The sequence below is a fragment of the Heterodontus francisci genome, chromosome 36 (assembly GCF_036365525.1).
Source record: "Heterodontus francisci isolate sHetFra1 chromosome 36, sHetFra1.hap1, whole genome shotgun sequence".
Lineage (NCBI taxonomy): Eukaryota > Metazoa > Chordata > Chondrichthyes > Heterodontiformes > Heterodontidae > Heterodontus > Heterodontus francisci.
The window spans coordinates 52,133,923-52,154,152 of record NC_090406.1 but is presented as its reverse complement, the minus strand read 5'-3'; the positions used below and the strand labels follow the sequence as shown (position 1 = coordinate 52,154,152).

Sequence of the window (20,230 nt, the reverse complement as noted above, 5' to 3'; positions counted from 1 at the left end):
CTAAAAACTAAACAACAGTGAAGGAACAGCGATATAGTTCCAGGACAGGATGGTGTGTGACTTGGAGGGGAACTTGCAGGTGGTGGTGTTCCCATGCATTTGCTGCCCTTGTCCTTCTAGTTGGTAGAGGTCGGGGGTTTGGAAGGTGCTGTCTAAGGAGCCTTGGTGCGTTGCTGCAGTGCATCTTGTAGATGGTACACACTGCTGCCACTGTGTGTCGATGGTGGAGGAAGTGAATGTTTCTAGATGGGGTGCCAATCAAGTGGGCTGCTTTCTCCTGGATGGTGTCGAGCTTCTTAAGTGTTGTTGGAGCTGCACTCATCCAGGCAAGTGGAGAGTATTCCATCACACTCCTGACTTGTGCACTTTCTTCTGCAAGGAGAGAAAACAGAGTTACAAATATGAGAAATAGATTCTGTGGTGAGGATGGAATGACCATATTTGTGGAGGGTGACTGTGAGGGTTGGGTATGAGATGGTAATAAAGTGAGGGTGAGTGTGAGCTGCTCAGATGGGAATGTGAGGAGGTGCCTCGAGGGAGGAATGAGTGGAGCTGCAAGGTGTGTTAGTCTGAGGAGTGGTGTGCAGGAGAATGCTGGGGAAGTCAGAACCTGGGGGCTGGTATTTGATGTGGCATTCCACTCACCCTTCCTACCCAAATGAAGACATTGCACCTCTTGCAGCACTGTAACCAAAAGCGAGGGATCCCACTCCTGCTGCTCACCTCCTGAGCCATTTCCAGCCAAGTCTGCTTGCTTTTAGAGGCTGGCCTCTTCTTCCCTTCCACTGCAGGTCCATGCAGCCCATTCTCCAGGGAAGCTGTCAGTCTTCCCTTTTTGAGACTCCATCACTCCAGTTGTTGTCTCTCAGTTGCCTGTTTCCATTCTGTCGCTTGTGGGGTCTCCTTAAATACTGAGGCTTCAACTGTGTTGATCACGGTTACCTGCTCTGATTGGCTGGGAGACACGGAAGCGGATACAAATGCCGTGGCTCAGTAAAAGAGTGAGGGGAAAAATCCACTACACGGAGTCTCGGGTTCCTGACTCACTGTCCACCACCCCATTTCCTACTGGGTCCAAACATTAAAATCAGTCTGCACTGTTTATGTATTCCTGATTAATATTAACCATGGATTCCTTTCCATGACAGAGAAGCTGAAGAGTTGCTGAAGGATAAATCTTTGGGCTGTTTCCTCATTCGTGTTGCTGAGAGTCGGATTGGATTTAGCCTCTCCTACAGGTCAGTAAAGACAGAGGGAACAAAGGGAAGTGTACGAACTGAGTAATAGGTCTCCCCTGGCCAGTCACTTGGGTAGAATTTTAGCTGTTCTCGGGTGGCGGGATCGGAGGCAGGTTCAGTAAAATAGCAGTGAGCCACGTGGAGACAGCTCCCTGTCAGGGCATTTTATCAGCAGCAGAACCAGATGCAGAGCAGCTGCCTGCTCCCAGGAGTAAACCCTATTAAGGACCGATTAATGAAGGATATTGGAGGGGGTGCAGAACAGATTCAGCAGAATGATACTAGGACTAAAAGGGTTCACTTATGAGGACAGCTACAACACTGGCATCTAACCAACAATGTGGAAAATTGCCCAGATATGTCCTGTCCACAAAAGCAAATCCAATCCAGCCAATTACTGCCCAATCAGTCTACTCTCAATCATTAACAAAGTGTTCTATGTGTATACGAGGAAATATTTTGCTTCTCAGTTCATGCAGGTTGATGGGCCACACGGCTGCATTTTATATTTCTGCCGCGGTCCGCCCGTGTGGACCACACGTCGCAGAGACACCACGATATTAAACGCGGCGGCTCATTTAAATGGCCGGGGCAGACCACGCCCCCCCCCCCCACCCTACCGATGACGTGGTGGGAGCGGGTGGTGTTAGCTGCCTTTGCGCAGGCGCTGACGCCATTTCTAAAGGGCTTCAAGGCCTTCCATTCAATTTAAATTTTTAAAGAAAGATGTTACGAAAACTTTTAAAAACATTTAATTTGCCCCTTTCCTACCCCCCAATAACCATGTAATTAACTACTTGCCCTCTTTGTGCCCCCCCAAAAACACTTCCCTTGTCCACGTGACCTTCCCCCCCCACCAAGTACATAAACTTTAAACTCTAACCATCCCCTAAACCGATGAGATTAGTTTGACCCCATTGCTCCAGGATGGATGACGGGAGAGCAACAGTGTTTAATTTCTTCATTTTAATTGATGAACATATTGAAATGGAGATCCTGTCGCCGAGCAGCAGGGGGATGGGGGGCTGCCACAAGGCCTTGCTGTTGCCGGCAATATTGGGCTGGGGCTGGGCCTTCCCGCTGTTGAGGCCTGTAGCAGGCCTCTCCTGGAGGCACTTTCTGGCACCTCCTCCCACCATGACCCCAGATGTTGGGGGTTCTGTAAAATTCTGTCCATAGAAACTAGAGTTGTTCTGAGGCCATCATTTTTATTTTTAGAGGGAGTTAGCTGAAATAGGAGCATATTTGGGTCATTACTAATAAACATAAAATAAATTCATACCAATCTGAGTCTTTGTGTCAGTTTAGTATTTATTACTGTACATTGAACAGCACTAACTTCCCCAGATAGCATGAGAAATTGTTAATTTAAAACAATGAAAGAGGACAAACACAACATGTAGCCTAAACTGAGAGGAGATTTGACTGTGAGGAGATTTCAAAAGACATTCAAAATCATGAGGGGTCTGAACAGAGTAGATACGGAGAAATTGTTCCCACTGGTGAAAGAGTTGAGAATGAGAAGACACAGATTTAAAGTAATTGGTAAGAGAAGCAAAAGCGTCATAAGGAAAAACGTTTTCTCACAGCGAGTGGTTAAGGTCTGGAATGCACTGCCTGAGATTGAGATGGAGGCAGGTTCAATTGAAGCATTCAAAAGGAGAAAGTGGGAAATGGCGCAAAGTTAATTGCTCATTCAGAGAGCTGGTGCAGATAGGATGGGCCGAATGGCTTCCTTCTGCACAGTAACAATTTTGTGATGGAAGGTGCCGTTGACAGTGTTATCAAGCGGTACTTAGCAACAACCAGCTCACTGCTGCTCAGTTTGGGTTCTGTCAGGTCCACTGGGCTCCTGACCTCATTACAGCCTTGGTTCAAACATGGACAAAAGAGGGGATCTCCAGGGGTGAGGTGAGAGTGACTGCTCTTGACATCAAGACTGCATTTGACCCAGTATGGCATTAAGGAGCCCTAGCAAAACTGGAATCAATGGGAGTCGGGGAGAAAACTCTCTACTAGTTAGAGTCATACTTAGCACAAAGGAAGATGGTTATGGTTGTCGGAGACCAATCATCTCAGTCCCAGGACATCACTGCAGGAGTTCCTCAGGGTAGTGTCCTAGGCCCAACCATCTTCAGCTGCTTCATCAATGACCGTCCTTCAATCATAAGGTCAGAAATGGGGATGTTTGTTGATTGTACAATGTTCAGCACCATTCGCAACTCATCAGATACTGAAGCAGCCCATGTCCAGATGCAGCAAGACCTGGACAACATCCAGGCTTGGGCTGATAAGTGGCAAGTGACACTTGCACTACACAAGAGCCAGGCAATGACCATCTCAAACATAAGGGAATCTAGCCATCTCTCCTTGATGTTCAATGGTATTACCATCGCTGAATCCCGCACTATCAACATCCTAGGGGTTACCATTGACCAGAAACTGAACTGGAGTAGCCACATAACTACTGTGGCTACAAGAGCAGGTTAGAGGCTGGGAACTCTGCGTCAAGTAACTCACCTCCAGTATCTCCAGTCAATCACACTGTAGACCCCCAAACAGTCAGAGGGAGATAGAAGAGCAGATATGTAGGCAAATCTCTGAGAAGTGCAAGAACAATATGGCAGTAATAGTAGGGGATTTTAACTACCCTAATATTAATTGGGAAAGTTTTAGTGTGAAAGGAATTGAGAGAGCAGAATTCTTGAGGTGCATTCAGGAGAACGTTTTTGCCCAGTTTGTAGCAAGTCCAACAGGAGAGGGCACAGATTTAGACTTAGTTTTAGGAAATGAAGATGGGCAGGTAGAAGGAGTGGCAGTGGGAGAGTATTTTGGTGGTAGTCGTCATAATTCAGTTGGTTTTAACATAATTATGAAAAAGGACAGAGATAGAACAGGAGTTAGAATTCTCAATTGGGGGAAGGCCAATTTTACTAAACTGAGGAGTGATTTAGCAAAAGTGGACTGGAAACAGTTACTTGAAGATAAATCAGTGTCAGAACAGTGGGAGGCATTTAAAGGGGAGATTCAAGGGTTTCAGGGTAAACATGTTCCCAAAAAGAAAAAGGGTGAAGCGGCCAAATCTACAGCCCCATGGATGTCAAGGAGCCTACAGGGTAAGATAAGGCAGAAAAGGAAAGTTTATGTCCGACACCGAGAACTCAATACTACAGAAAGCCGAGAGGAGTATAGAAAGTGGAGGGGTGAAATCAAAAAGGAAATTAGGAAAGCAAAGAGAGGGCATGAAAGAATATTGGCAAGCAAAATCAAGGTGAACCCAAAGATGTTTTATCAATACATTAAGAGTAAGAGGATAACTAAAGAGAGAGTAGGGCCCATAAAAGACCAAAAAGGAAACCGACGTGTAGGAGCGGAAGATGTCGGTATGGTTCTTAATGAATACTTTGCATCAGTCTTCACAAAACAGGGGGATGATGCAGATATTGTAGTTAAGGAAGAGGAGTGTGGAGTATTGGATGTGATAAACATAGGGAGAGAGGAAGGATTAATGGGATTAGCATCCTTGAAAGTTGATAAGTCACCAGGGCCAGATGAAATGTACTGTTAAAAGCAGCAAGAGAGGAAATAGCAGAAGGTCTGACCATCATTTTCCAATCGCCACTAGATACAGGTGTTGTGCCAGAGGATTGGAGAACTGCTAACGTTGTAGCTCTGTTTAAAAAGGGAGTGAAGGATAGACCGAATAATTACAGACCAGTCAGTCTAACCTCAGTAGTGGGCAAATTATTGGAATTTATTCTGAGGGACAGGGGAAACTGTCAGTTAGAAAGGCACAGGTTAATCAAGGATAGTCAGCATGGATTTGTTAAGGGAAGATCTTGTTTGACCAACTTGATCAAATTTTTTGAAGAAGTAACAAGGAAGATAGATGAGGGTAATGCAGTTGATGTGGTCTACATGGATTTTAGCAAGGCTTTTGACAAGGTCCCACATGGCAGACTGGTTAAAAAAATAAAATCCCATGGGATCCAGGGAAATGCAGCAAGGTGGATACAAAATTGGCTCAGTGGCAGGAAACAAAGTGTAATTGTTGACGGCTGTTTTAGCGACTGGAGGCTTTTTCCAGCAGCATTCCACAGGGCTCAGTACTGGGTCCTCTACTTTTTGTGGTGTATATTAACGATTTGGACGTAAATGTAGGGGCATGATCACGAAGTTTGTGGATGACACAAAGACTGGCCGTGTGGTAGATAGTGAGGAGGATAGCTGTAGGCTGCAGGAAGATATTGATCGTCTGGTCATTTGGGCAGAAAAGTGACAAATGGAATTCAACTTGGAGAAGTGTGAGGTGATGCATTTGGGGAGGTCAAACAAGGCAAAGGAATACACGATTAATGGGAAAATACTGAGAGGTGTAGAGGAAGTAAGGGACTTTGGAGTGAATGTCCACAGATCCCTGAAGGTAGCAGGACAGGTTGATAAGGTGGTTAAGAAAGCATATGGAATCCTTTCCTTTATTAGCCAAGGTATAGAATACAACAGCAGGGAGGTTATGCTGGAACTGTATAACTCATTGGTTAGGCCACGACTTGAGTACTGTGTGCAGTTCTGGTCCCCTCAGTACAGAAAGGATATAATTGCACTAGAGAGGGTACAGAGAAGATTTACAAGGATGTTGCCAGGATTGGAATAATGCAGCTTTGAGGAAAGATTGGATAAGATGGGGTTGTTCTCCTTGGAACAGAGAAGGCTGAGGGGAGATCTGATTGAAATGTACAAAATTTTGAGGGGCCTGGATAGAGTGGAGGTGAAGGGTCTGCTCACCTTAGCAGAGAGGTCAGTGACGAGGGGGACATAGATTTAAAGTGATTGGTAGAAAAATTAGAGGGGAGATGAGGAACAACTTCGTCACCTAGAGTGTGGTGGGGGTCTGGAACTCATTGCCTGAAAGGGTAGATGAGGCAGAGACCCTCAACTCATTCAAAAGGAGTCTGGATATGCGCCTCAAGTGCTGTAAGCTGCAGGGCTATGGACCAAATGCTGGAAGGTGGGATTACAATAGGTGGATCGTTTTTTGGCCGGCACAGACACGATGGGCCAAGTGGCCTCTTTCTGTGCCTTAAACTTTCTATGATTCTATGACAGCACCTTTCAAACCCACAACCTCTGCCACCTAGAAGAACAAGGGCAGCAGACACATGGGAACAGCACCACCTCTTGCAAATTCCCCTCCAAGCCACACACCATCCTGACTTGGAACTATATCACCGTTCCTTCACTGTCACTGGGTCAAAATCCTGGAACTCCCTCCCTAACAGCACTGTGGGTGTACCCGCACCAGTGGGTTCAGGAAGGTGGCTCACCACCACCTTCACAAGAGCAATTAGAGGTGGGCAATAAATGCTGTGTTTTGCCAGCATGCAACAAATTTAAAAAACGGTTGCACAGATTAAGTTTGTATTCCCTAAATGTTAGAAGATTAAGGGGTGATTTAATTGAGTTGTTTTGAAAGATTAAAGGAGCTGATAAAGTAGAAAGAAAGAAACCATTTTCTCTGGTGGGGGAAATCCAGAAGAAGGAGACATAACCTAATTATGGCGAGGTTGTTCAGGGGTGATATCAGGAAACACCTCTTCACACAAAGTGGGGTGAAAATCTAGAACTCTCTCCCCAAATTGATATTGAGGCTGGGGGGCGGGTGGGGGTCAATTTAATAATTTCAAGTTGAGGTTGATAAATTTTTGTTAGGCAAGGGATTACGGGTGACAGAACCAAGGCAGGTAAATGAGGTTAAGAGACAGAGCAGCCACAATGTTATTGAATGGTGGAACAGGTTTGATCAGATGAGCGGCCCCTTCCTGTTCCTGGACTCTATTTGTAAAGTTCGGTAACTTGTCGAACTGTCTTGCTCTCTGCCCTTTACACAGAGAATTTGTGTTAAAATGATGCACATTTTCTTCATCTGGAAAAAGAGGTTATGCTGCAGCTGTACAAAACCCTGGTTAGACCTCACTTGGAGTATTGTGAGCAGTTCTGGGCACCACACCTAAGGAAGGATATATTGGCCTTGGAGGGAGTGCAACGTAGGTTTACAAGAATGATACCGGGACTACAGGGATTAAGTTACGTGGAGAGATTACACAAATTAGGCTTGTTTTTGCTAGAATTTAGAAGGTTAAGGGGTGATCTGATCGAAGTCTTCAAGATATTAACAGGAAAAGACAGGCTAGATAAAGATAAACTATTTCCACTGGTTGGAGATTCTAAAACTAGGGGGCATAGTCTAAATATTAGGACCAGACCATTCAGGAGAGATGTTAGGAAGCACTTCTTCACGCAAAGGGTGGTAGAGGTTTGGAACTCTCTTCCACAAACAGCAGTTGAAGCTAGAACAGTTGTTAATTTTAAATCTGAGATAGATAGATTTTTGTTAAGCAAAGATATTCAGGGATATGGAGTTAGGTCGAGGATCAGCCATGATCTCATTGAATGGCAGGACAGGCTCGAGGGGCTGAATGGCCTACTCCTGTTCCTATCTTCCTATGTTATATTCATATCAGGGCTTTATTTCCCCCAAAAATATACCTTATTCATAAAAATTTGTAAAAAAATACATTAAAAAACGGTTCAAATTTGACATTTCAGAAAGTGCAATAGAATTCAGATTCCTTCAATAGAGAACATGAGGTGCCTCACGACTCTGGCCATTCCATTTTATACGCAATGTACATTTGTATTAAATAACAAAAACATTTTTGGTGCCTATAGCCCGAGGATCTTCATATCAGAGCTAGAGAACTTTAATAGGACAAAGGTCACAAGCTGAATCTGGAAACTCCCAAGAATGTGTGAGTCATAACCATGGGATGTTGCAGGAAGGATTCTTCACACCTACTTCACAGACCACAGCCTTCCATCTGCCCTGACTGGGTTGTTGTGTTAAAGGTCAACTGCTCCCTGGATATCTCTCTGTTACCGTGACAACCTACCCTGCTCTGAGTGTTCCTCTTTATTGTGTGGCATTTATGTTATTTGCTCTGTCCTTCACAATCTGGGATAATGCTTTCATTCTTTGTCTGTCCTAGAGGGTTTAATCGTTGCCGACACTACTTCATTGATGTAACAACAGGTGGACAGTACAACATTGCAGGAGAGTTGAATTTCCACAAGTCACTGCAGGACTTGGTGACCTTCCACACACAAGTTCCTATTTTACCCTTCAAAGAATGTCTGACCGTACCCTGTGGACAGGTAGGGCTTTGAACTGGCACAAAACCAGCCTGATTGAGTAAGTGAATTGGTAGAATATATAAGTATTGCCTGTCATGATGGTGCCGCTGTAACACAGCAGTGGTTCCACTGACAGGAACCCTCCATTTGCCAAACGAATGTAAATACCAGTGCAAGCATGACTGTTACCACTAGAGTCATAAACTCCACCTCGAAGCAACTCCTCAAGTTACACAATTTTATCTGTCTGTCACTAATGTTCACTAATGTCCTTTAGGGAAGGAAATCTGCTGTCCTTACCTGGTCTGGCCTACATATGACTCCAGACCCATAGCAATGTGGCTAACTCTTACATGCCCTCTGAAATGGCCTAGCAAGCCACTCACTTGTACCTAACCGCTAGGAAGTCAATAAAAAGGAATGAAACCGGACGGACCACCCGTCATCGACCTAAGCACCGGAAACGACAACGGCAAACCCAGCCCTGTCGACCCTGCAAAGTCGTCCTTACTAACATCTGGGGGCTTGTGCCAAAGTTGGGAGAGCTGTCACACAGACTAGTAAAGCAACAGCCTGACATAGTCATATTCACGGAATCATACCTGACAGACAATGTCCCAGACACTGCAATCACCATCCCTGGGTATGTCCTGTCCCACCGGCAGGACAGACCCGGCAGAAGTGGCAGGACAGTGGTCTACAGTAGGGAGGGAGTTGCCCTTGGAGTCCTCAACACTGACTCTGGATCCCATGAAGTCTCATGGCATCAGGTCAAACATGGACAAGGAAACCTCCTGCTGATTTCACCTACCGCCCTCCCTCAGCTGATGACTCAGTATTCCTCCATGTTGAACACCACTTGGAGGAAGCACTGAGGGTGGCGAGGGCACAGAATGTACACTGGGTGGGGGACTTCAATGTCCATCACCAAGAGTGGCTCGGTAGCTTCACTACTGACCGAGCTGGCCGAGTCCTAAAGGACATAGCTGCTAGACTGGGTATGCGGCAGGTGGTAAGGGAACCAACAAGAGGGGAAAACATACTTGACCTCGTCCTCACCAAACTGCCTGCCGCAGATGCATCTGTCCATGGCAGTATTGGCAGGAGTGACCACTGCACAGTCCTTGTGGAGACGAAGTCCCGCCTTCACATTGAGGATACCCTCCTTTGTGTTGTGTGGCACTACCACCGTGCTAAATGAGATAGATTTCGAACAGATCTAGCAATGCAAAACTGGGCATCCATGAGGCGCTGTGGGCCATCAGCAGCAGCAGAATTGTACTCAACCACAATCTGTAATCTCATGGCCTGGCATATCCCTCACTCTACCATTACCATCAAGCCAGGAGACCAGCCCTGGTTCAATGAAGACTGCAGGGAGGGCATGCCAGGAACAGCACCAGGCATACCTCAAAATGAGTTGTCAACCTGGTGAAGCTACAACACAGGACTATCTGCATGCCAAACTGCGTAAGCAGCATGCAATAGATAGAGCTAAGCGATCCCATAACCAACAGATCAGATCAACGTTCTGCAGTCCTGCCACATCCAGCCGTGAATGGTGAACAATTAAACAACTAACTGGAGGAGGTGGCTCCACAAATATCCCCATCCTCAATGATGGGGGAGCCCAGCACATCAGTGTGAAAGATAAGGCTGAAGCATTTGCAACAATCTTCAGTCAGAAGTGCCGAGTTGATGATCCATCTCAGCCTCCTCCTGAAGTCCCCAGCATCACAGATGCCAGACTTCAGCCAATTCGATTCACTCCGCGTGATATCAAGAAATGACTGAAGGCATTGGATACTGCAAAGGCTATGAGCCCTGACAATATTCCGGCAATAGTACTGAAGACCTGTGCTCCAGAACTTGCCGTGCCCCTAGAAAAGCTACAGTACAGCTACAACACTGGCATCTACCCTGCAATGTGGAAAATTGCCCAGGTATGTCCTGTACACAAAAAGCAGGACAAGTCCAACCCGGCCAATTACCGCCCCATCAGCCTACTTTCAATCATCAGTAAAGTGATGGAAGGTGTCATCAACAGTGCCATCAAGCGACACTTGCTTAGCAATAGCCTGCTCAGTGACGCTCAGTTTGGGTTCCGCCAGGGCCACTCAGCTCCTGACCTCATTACAGCCTTGGTTCAAACATGGACAAACAAGCTGAACTCAAGAGGTGAGGTGAGAGTGACTGCTCTTGACATCAAGGCAGCATTTGACCGAATATGGCATCAAGGAGCCCTGGCAAAACTGAGGTCAATGGGAATCAGGGGGGAAACCCTCTGCTGGCTGGAGTCATACCTAGCGCAAATGGAGATGGTTGTGGTTGTTGGAGGTCAATCATCTGAGCTCCAGGACATCACTGCGGGAGTTCCTCATGGTAGTGTCCTAGGCCCAACCATCTTCAGCTGCTTCATCAATGACCTTCCTTCAATCATAAGGTCAGAAGTGGGGATGGTCGCTGATGATTGCACAATGTTCAGCACCATTCGTGACTCCTCAGATACTGAAGCAGTCCGTGTAGAAATGCAGCAAGACCTGGACAATATCCAGGCTTGGGCTCATAAGTGGCAAGTAACATTCGCGCCACACAATTGCCAGGCAATGACCATCTCCAACAAGAGAGCATCTAACCATCTCCCCTTGACATTCAATGGCATTAGCATCGCTGAATCCCCCACTATCAACATCCTAGGGATTACCATTGACCAGAAACTGAACTGGAGTATCCATATAAATACGGTGGTTACAAGAGCAGGTTAGAGGCTAGGAATCCTGAGGCGAGTAATTCACCTCATGACTCCCCAAAGCCTGTCCACCATCTACAAGGCACAAGTTAGGAGTGTGATGGAATGCTCTCCACTTGCCTGGATGGGTGCAGCTCCAACAACACTCAAGAAGCTCGACACCATCCAGGACAAAGCAGCCTGCTTGATTGGCACACCATCCACAAACATTCACTCCCTCCACCACCGCGCACAGTGGCAGCAGTGTGTACCATCTACAAGATGCACTGCAGCAATGCACCAAGGATCCTTAGACAGCACCTTCCAAACCGGCGACCTCTACCAACTAGAAGGACAAGGGCAGCAAATACATGGGAACAACACCACCTGCAAATTCCCCTCCAAGTCACACACCATCCTGACTTGGAACTATATCGCCGTTCCTTCACTGTCGCTGGGTCAAAATCCTGGATCTCCCTTCCTAACAGCACTGTGGGTGTACCTACCCCAAATGGACTGCAGCGGTTCAAGAAGGCAGCTCACCACCACCTTCTCAAGGGCAATTAGGGATGGGCAATAAATGCTGGCCTGGCCAGTGACGCCCACATCCCATGAATGAATGATAAAAAAAACACCGGTGCTGTAACAGGGTTACACACAGTGTCACACTAATACTGTCATGGGGTCACACATGCTGTCACATTGTTACCATGATGGGGTCACACTGGTACTGTGATCAAACACAACCCCGTATTCCTTGTCCTCCTGTTTTAACCAACTGTAGGTGTTTGTACTCCTGCCACAAATGGTGTAATATTCGCATTATCTGATTGTCAGTTCAGGCTAAGGATCTGAAGCTGGCCGGGGTTATTGAGTGGGGGGCAGGGCTTCACCAAACATTTCCAAGGGAATCCGTAAATCAGCATCTTTCAAGAATAAAATCTTTTTAGGAATCCATTCTGTGAGTAGCATTAACAAATGAAAGTGTGAGACTGCTCACTATTGACATTAAGAGGTGCCCCGTTTATTATCTAGTTTGGCCGTAACAGGGTTTAGCTTTTAAAACAAGTAATTTTAGCTTCCCACCTTAGTGAGTCCTTGCTCACTACACTCTAATTGCAATTGTAAATGAACCAATCAGACAGGTTTTCTTGAGTTTAAACAAGAAAGATGTAAGTTTATTAGCCTTATCATTCTAACCCAGTTAAAATTATTAAAATACATGACGCATCCACACACAGGCATACAAGAGGCACACATACAAATAGAAACAGAGGGGAAGAAAGAATTAGGGGGTTGAAGTAGAGTTTGCAATAAATGGAATTTAGATATGGTTCTTGGTATAATGCCCTCAATTGAAGTTAAGGTCTTGGAGTCCTTGCTGGGGCCACATGCACAATTCCAGGCTTGCTTCTCTGGTACCAGAAGGCCGAAGAGAGGCTTTGTCTGTAGTCTTGAAGCATAGAAGTTGCGACTGTGGTTTCCCTGGGACTTTTCTGGAGAGAGAGCAACAGAGAGAGATGTCTTCCTCTTGAGGTTCAGAATTGCAGTCTCTTTCCTCCCTGTGAGGCACAATTCAAAAGCCCCATTCTTACCAGCAGGTAGGTCATTTCACCATCGCTGTTTGAAACAGTAGTCCTTGGAGGGTTGTTGGATTTCAGAGCCTTCCAAACACACTTGTTAGTGTGGTGGGGGGGGGGTGGGGGGGGGAGCTTTGGCTCTTACAAAGTCAAAGGGTGTTGATCACCACTGTTGCCAAGACCAATCTTGCTAATTGAATCAAGGGGCACCCCCATTGTCTCTCTATTCATCTGTCTCTCAGCCAGCCCTTGTTGTCTTACAATGCAAATGTGCAACCATGTTTTCAGCTGTTCAGTTCTGCTTTTTTAAACAAGCTATTTGCAATGTCCAGTAAAAAAAGGTTTCAAGCAGTGTCCCATGTGATGAAATTAATATGTTTCCATTTGGCAGGTGTGATTTCTGTCACACCATGTTTAAATCTGGTAAGTGGAGCAACTGGTCAGTGGTGTTTAATGTCTCTTTTGTGTGGAAATGTGCCGACAATTAATCAGCGCGTGTTGGTGAATGTTCGGCTCACTGCTGCTTGCCTGTGGTAGCTGTTCAGAGTTGACCATGGCGTGGGTGTCTAATCAAACTGACTCCTGCTGCTGGGAGCTCACAGCCCTGGGTCCAAGTCCCAGGGCCGTCATTCACGCAAAGTGTGGGCAACCGTGATAGTTGACATTTTTTATACTGGTAAGTGATCCTGGAGCTTATCTGCGCATCATGTATGGGGATCCATCTGATCTTCTGTTGTGGGATCGTGCTATGCACAAATCTGCTGCTGTTTTACCATGTTAAAGGAGCCAGTCTTAAATAGTTGTGTTGTGTTACAGGGATCCATGAAATTTTTATAACTTGCGAGGGCCCCTCAAAAGGGGGATGTCCACAATGTAGACAATGCTGGATGATTGACAGAGGTTCTCCTCCACATGACTGTAATTTTATCTTTTGCAGGTGAGCCATGCGAATGCTGGCTATGAAGAGTTGTGCATCTTTCTTCCCACGAGGAAGAAACCAAACTCTCCGACTCCTCATTCACATTCCTCCACTGGGAGCTCCTGTCCAACCATGCCACACTCTGCTTCCAATAACTGGTCTCCTAATCTATCGAAACAAGTAGCCAGTAGCGCTCTCTTACCACCGAAAGGAGACCGTAGCAGTGAATCTCCTCCTGCCCCTTTTCCACGTCGAGGAATGACAGACATGAAACCAGTCCCCGCACCCAAAGCAATGACTGATGAGCCTACCCTGCAGTCAGATCGAGTGCCTGTGAAAAGACTGTACCCATCACTTAGAAGTCAGCCGACAGCAATATCTATGGAGCAGCAATCCACTCCAGGAGTAAGTCCTATTTGAGTTTTATTCTCACATCCAGCTAGCGTTTTGGTTTAAAGCTTGAGCTGTCACATCAGATGTCTGGAGCAGTTACCCTCCAGCTTGCACTGGGAACTGGGGCTGTTGAGAGGAGTGGTGCTGCCTAAAGAGCTCAAGAACCAGCTGTTGGACAAAAGCTGCCAGAGATTCTGTGGGCATGAAAATTGACCTGTAGAGGATTTACTTTCAGGCGAGTCTACTGCTTGCTTCCAGACCCCTCAGACTGTCTTATCTGAGGAGGGTCCCAGCACTGTAAGATTTACAGGCATCCCTGAGACTGGAGGGCAGTAATTCCTCCTCATTTTCTTGCCTGCTCAATAAGGGACATCACTAACAGATCTAATAACACCTCTTGGGAGGAAGCCCCAGGAATTCTGGGACTGAGTAAAGATGGCAGAAAACAGTTCCACATTCTTTTTCCTAAATTTGAATCCAGGGAATGGGGGTATATTGAGGGCAAAGAAAATTTCCCTTGTATTTACACAGACTGCTTTGTTCTGTAACAAAACTTTGCAAAGAGCTGCACAAGTTTATCTCATTGCATTGCAGACATAGGCAAGTCATTGAAGAGTATTAATCCTTTCCGTATTGCAGTATTCAAATGATCTGAGGAGCCGGTTCCTATCCCACCAAATCCAATTTTATTCCAATCCCATCGGATCTGGTTCAATCTGATCACAAATGTTTCGACGTCATAGTCAAAACAAATACAAATCCCTTTGAGAGAAAATAGGCAAAAGTCCCATCACATGACTCCAATGAAATGTAATAAATTCCATCAAAACAAATTGAATTCCATCCTATGAAGCACACTAAATTCAAAATTCGTATCAACCTAAGCCTAATGTCAGTAAAAATAACCCAAATCCACAGAAAACTCAGTTTAAACCCAATCGTCAACCATCAAAACCAGCCAGTAAACCTAACACAGCAGACCCAGGTCCAATCCCTGACCCGAATTTCAATTTGCATAACAAATCTGCCCTAACCTCGTCCACGAAAACAAATTACACTTCAAAGTAAAGCTGATGCAATAAACTCCACCCAGAACAAAGAACAAAGAACAAAGAACAAAGAAAATTACAGCACAGGAACAGGCCCTTCGGCCCTCCAAGCCTGCGCCGATCCAGATCCTCTATCTAAACATGTCGCCTATTTTCTAAGGGTCTGTATCTCTTTACTTCCTGCCCATTCATGTATCTGTCTAGATACATCTTAAAAGACGCGATCGTGCCCGCGTCTACCACCTCCGCTGGCAACGCGTTCCAGGCACCCACCACCCTCTGCGTAAAGAAATTTCCACGCATATCCCCCCTAAACTTTTCCCCTTTCACTTTGAACTCGTGTCCCAAACCCGGTAACACAATTCAACCAATAACACCCAAGTCAACAAACTCACTCCACAATCCTTAACTTCAGTTCAATTTGAATAAATAAATGAATAAGCACAGGTGTCACTCAGCCCTCCTGGGTCAAAAGATTGTGGGTTCATGTTCCACTCCAGAGACTTGAGTGCATAATGCAGGCTGACACTCCAGTGCAGTACTGATGGACTGCTGCACTGTCAGAGGTGCTGTCCTTTGGAGGAGATATTAGTCTACCCTGTCAGATGGACATACAGATTCTCATGGCACTGTTTGAAGACAAGCAGGGAAGTTCACCTGTAGTGTCCTGGCCAATATTTATCCTTCAACCAATGTCACTAAAACAGATTATCTGGTCATTGCTGTTTGTGGGATCTTGCTGTGTATACATTCACTGCAACATTTCCTATAATACAACAGTGACTACACTTCAAAAGCACTTTGGGACAACAGCATCAAACCAGGTGACCAAACACCAGCATCAAAGTCTTTCACTTCCAAAGGTTGGAGCCTGAATCTCAGGCGCTTTAGGCAGGTGAATGTATCAGAACTGCAGGGCGTGTCCAACATGACCTCATTGATTTCTGTCTGAGCAGTTTTTTCATTGGTTATTGGCCTGAATGAACATGAAGAAACCGTTGAGCAGTAAATGTCAATAAATTAAATTGACTGTATTTTCATTTCAGGTGACTGTTTCTGGTCCCCAGAATCTGCTCCTTCAAAGAAACCAAAACAACAATCCAGAAAGGAGAATCCAGGATACACACTCTAGTTCAGCTCCAGATCTTACTGATTCAAAATCTGAATTTAAGCATCAAGCAAATGATGATGTCTACAGCAGACACCCCAACCCCATCCCTATCCAGAGGCAGCAGGCTGATCACATGACAGATACAAACAGATTTGCCTCTGCTCCCAAATATACAGACTCACAGAAAGACCACTCTCCTTCAACTAGGAGTCACCAAGGCCAGATGTCTCCAGCTCCTCGCCACCCACTTCACCCTCCCAGGACCCCACACGGCCAGTCCATGTCGCACGGCCAGTCTGTATTGCACAGACCCCCTCTCTGTTCAATGACCACGCGGTTTGGTCAGGCGGAGGCTGTAGGTGGTTGTCAGCTGCTGACTGACTGCGCTGAGGGAGAGGTAAGGGAACAGGGGAGTGGCAGAGTTGATCTTCCTGCCGAGTATATGATTCCCCCTCCATATGCTCCTGGATACCAAACCAGCTAAAATATTGTGAAGAAAATGTTAGTGATAATGTATGTCTGCTTTTATAGTTATTTAACTGCGAGTCAGTCCCAAAAAGCAATAATGGATTAGTTTAGTAAGCTACTAAACACACTGCTGCCACACTCTAAAGGGACCTGATGGTGCAGGTTCACCACCCCCGACTGGTGAAATCGAATCCAACTTCAAAACAACTGCACAATTATTGTAACTTCATCAGAATCGACTCCACTGTTATGAAGACAAAGAGGTGAGAATGGGTTGGAGTGGAGGGGTGGGATTTTCATAATATAAATCCATGAATCTGAGAGACAGAAGTGTCCAAACATTTACTTTGCAAATATGACAAGAAATCTAACAATGTAATGGTTTAATTGAAAAATAAAGTTATTTTGCCTCCACCAAGCTCATTCTCCTGAATTACACGAAATAAATAATTACCAATGTCAGTGGCTTTGTCATAAAAGAAAATTTAACTTTTTCCAAAGGGAAAAATAATTATTCTTTAACTCTGACAATAGTCTTTGCTGTAAAGTTCTGTATTTCCACTTAAACTGGACAGTTTGTGTGTGTTTTTTCAATTCATTCATGGGATGTGGGCATCGCTGGCCAGGCCAGTGTTTACAGCCCATCCCTAATTACCCTTGAGAAGGTGGTGGTGAGCTGCCTTCTTGAACCACTGCAGTCCATGTGGGGTAGGTACACCCACAGTGCTGTTAGGAAGGGAGTTCCAGGATTTTGACCCAGCGACAGTGAAGGAACGGCGATATAGTTCCAAGTCGGGATGGTGTGTGACTTGGAGGGGAACTGGCAGGTGGTGGTGTTCCCATGTACTTGCTGCCCTTGTCCTTCTAGTTGGTAGAGGTCACCGGTTTGGAAGGTGCTGTCGAAGGAGCCTTGGTGCATTACTGCAGTGCATCTTGTAGATGGTACACACTGCTGCCACTGTGCGTCGGTGGTGGAGGGAGTGAATGTTTGTGAATGGGGTGCCAATCAAGCGGGCTGCTTTGTCCTGGATGGTGTTGAGCTTCTTGAGTGTTGTTGGACCCATCCAGGCAAGTGGAGAGTATTCCATCACACTCCTGACTTGTGCCTTGTAGATGGTGTTCAGGCTTTGGGGTGTCAGGAGGTGAGTTACTCGCCTCAGGATTCCTAGCCTCTAACCTGCTCTTGTAGCCACGGTATTTATATGGCTACTCCAGTTCAGTTTCTGGTCATTGGTAGCCCCTAGGATGTTGATAGTGGGGGATTCAGTGATGGTAATGTCATTGAATGTCAAGGGGAGATGGTTAGATTCTCTCTTGTTGGAGATGGTTATTGCCTGGCACTTGTGTGTTGTGTATGTTACTTGCCAGTTATGAGCCCAAGCCTGGATATAGTCCAGGTCTTGCTGCATTTCTACATGGACTACTTCAGTATCTGAGGAGTCACGAATGGTGCTGAACATTGTGCAATCATCAGCGAACATCCCCACTTCTGACCTTATGATTGAAGGAAGGTCATTGATGAAGTAGCTGAAGATGGTTGGGCCTAGGATACTACCCTGAGGAACTCCTGCAGTCCTGGAGCTGAGATGACTGACCTCCAACAACCACAACCATCTTCCTTTGCGCTAGATTTGACTCCAACCAGCGGAGGGTTTTTCCCCCTGATTCCCATTGACTCCAGTATGTCTAGGGCTCCTTGATGCCACACTCAGTCAAATGCTGCCTTGATGTCAAGCGCAGTCACTCTCACCTCACCTCTTGAGTTCAGCCCTTTTGTCCATGTTTGAACCAAGGCTGTAATGAGGTCAGGAGCTGAGTGGCCCTGGTGGAACCCAAACTGAGCATCACTGAGCAGGTTATTGCTAAGCAAGTGCTGCTTGATGGCACTGTTGATGACACCTTCCATCACTTTACTGATGATTGAGAGTAGGCTGATGGGGCGGTAATTGGCCGGGTTGGAATTGTCCTGCTTTTTGTGTACAGGACATACCTGGGCAATTTTCCACATTGCAGGGTAGATGCCAGTGTTGTAGCTGTACTGGAACAGCTTGGCGAGGGACGCGGCAAGTTCTGGAGCACAGGTCTTCAGTACTATTGCCAGAATATTGTCAGCGCCCATAGCCTTCGCAGTATCCAGTGCTTTCAGTCATTTTTGATATCATGTGGAGTGAATCGAATTGGCTGAAGTCTGGCATCTGTGATGCTGGAGACTTCAGGAGGAGGCTGAGATGGATCATCAACTTGGCATTTCTGGCTGAAGATTGTTGCAAATGCTTCAGCCTTATCTTTCGCACTGATGTGCTGGGCTCCCTCATCATTGAGGATGGGGATATTTGTGGAGCCACCTCCTCCAGTTAGTTGTTTAATTGTCCACCACCATTCACGATTGGATGTGGCAGGACTGCAGAGCTTCGATCTGATCCGTTGGGCATGGGATCGCTTAGCTCTGTCTATCGCATGCTGCTTACGCAGTTTGGCACGCAGATAGTCCTGTGTTGTAGCTTCACCAGGTTGACACCTCATTTTGAGGTATACCTGGTGCTGCTCCTGGCATGCCCTCCTGCACTCTTATTTGAACCAGGGTTGGTCTCTTGGCTTGATGGTAATGGTAGAGTGGGGGATATGCCAGGCCATGAGGTTACAGATTGTGGTTGAGTACAATTCTGCTGCTGCTAATGGCCCACAGCGCCTCATGGATGCCCAGTTTTGCATTGCTAGATCTGTTCAAAATCTATCCCATTTAGCACGGTGGTAGTGCCACACAACACGATGGATGGTATCCTCAATGTGAAGGCGCGACTTCGTCTCCACAAGGACTGTGCTCCTACCAATACTGTCATGGACAGATGCATGTGCAGCAGGCAGATAGGTGAGGACGAGGTCAGGTATGTTTTCCCCTCTTATTGGTTCCCTCACCACCTGCCGCATACCCAGTCTAGCAGATATCAGGTTGTTTTTCTTCAGGTTTGCACTTGCTGCTGTTCAATATTCAGTATATTCACACCTAATCTGTACTAATGCTTTGTCTTTCAACACACCATTAACATATTGTTTGCCTTTGCTCCGTGACCTTTTGGTCAGCTATGTGGCCTGGTCCAATCTGCACCTTCTCCTTTGTTATCTCTTGCCCAACCCCCACCTCACTTGTTTATAATCTGTGACTTTTCTAATATTTGTCAGTTCCGAAGAAGGGTCACTGACCCGAAACGTTAACTCTGCTTCTCTTTCCACAGATGCTGCCAGACCTGCTGAGTGAATCCAGCATTTCTTGTTTTTGTTGCTAGCAGATATATCCTTTAGGACTCGGCCAGCTTGGTCAGTAGTGAAGCTACCAAGCTACTCTTGGTGATGGACATTGAAGTCCCCCACCCAGAGTACATTCTGTGCCCTCTCCACCCTCAGTGCTTCCTCCAAGTGGTGTTCAACATGGAGTACTGACTCATCAGCTGAGGGAGGGCAGTAGATGGTAATCAGCAGGAGGTTTCCTTGTCCATGTTTAACCTGATGCCATGAGACTTCATGGGGTCCAGAGTCGATGTTGAGGACTCCCAGG

The 20,230-nt window shown here is 46.1% G+C and overlaps 1 protein-coding gene across 1 annotated transcript in view; it reads left to right on the top strand.

Moving 5' to 3' along the window:
* Positions 1 to 17,054, top strand: part of LOC137351425 (hematopoietic SH2 domain-containing protein homolog) — a 138,010-nt gene extending 120,956 nt beyond the window's left edge. The window contains exons 3-6 of the mRNA XM_068015871.1: positions 1,149 to 1,238; positions 8,285 to 8,450; positions 13,675 to 14,061; positions 16,145 to 17,054. Coding sequence (XP_067871972.1) covers positions 1,149 to 1,238; positions 8,285 to 8,450; positions 13,675 to 14,061; positions 16,145 to 16,693 — 1,192 coding nt within the window. The 3' untranslated portion in view covers positions 16,694 to 17,054. The remainder of the gene's footprint in view (positions 1 to 1,148; positions 1,239 to 8,284; positions 8,451 to 13,674; positions 14,062 to 16,144) is intronic.
* Positions 17,055 to 20,230: the final 3,176 nt, after the last annotated feature.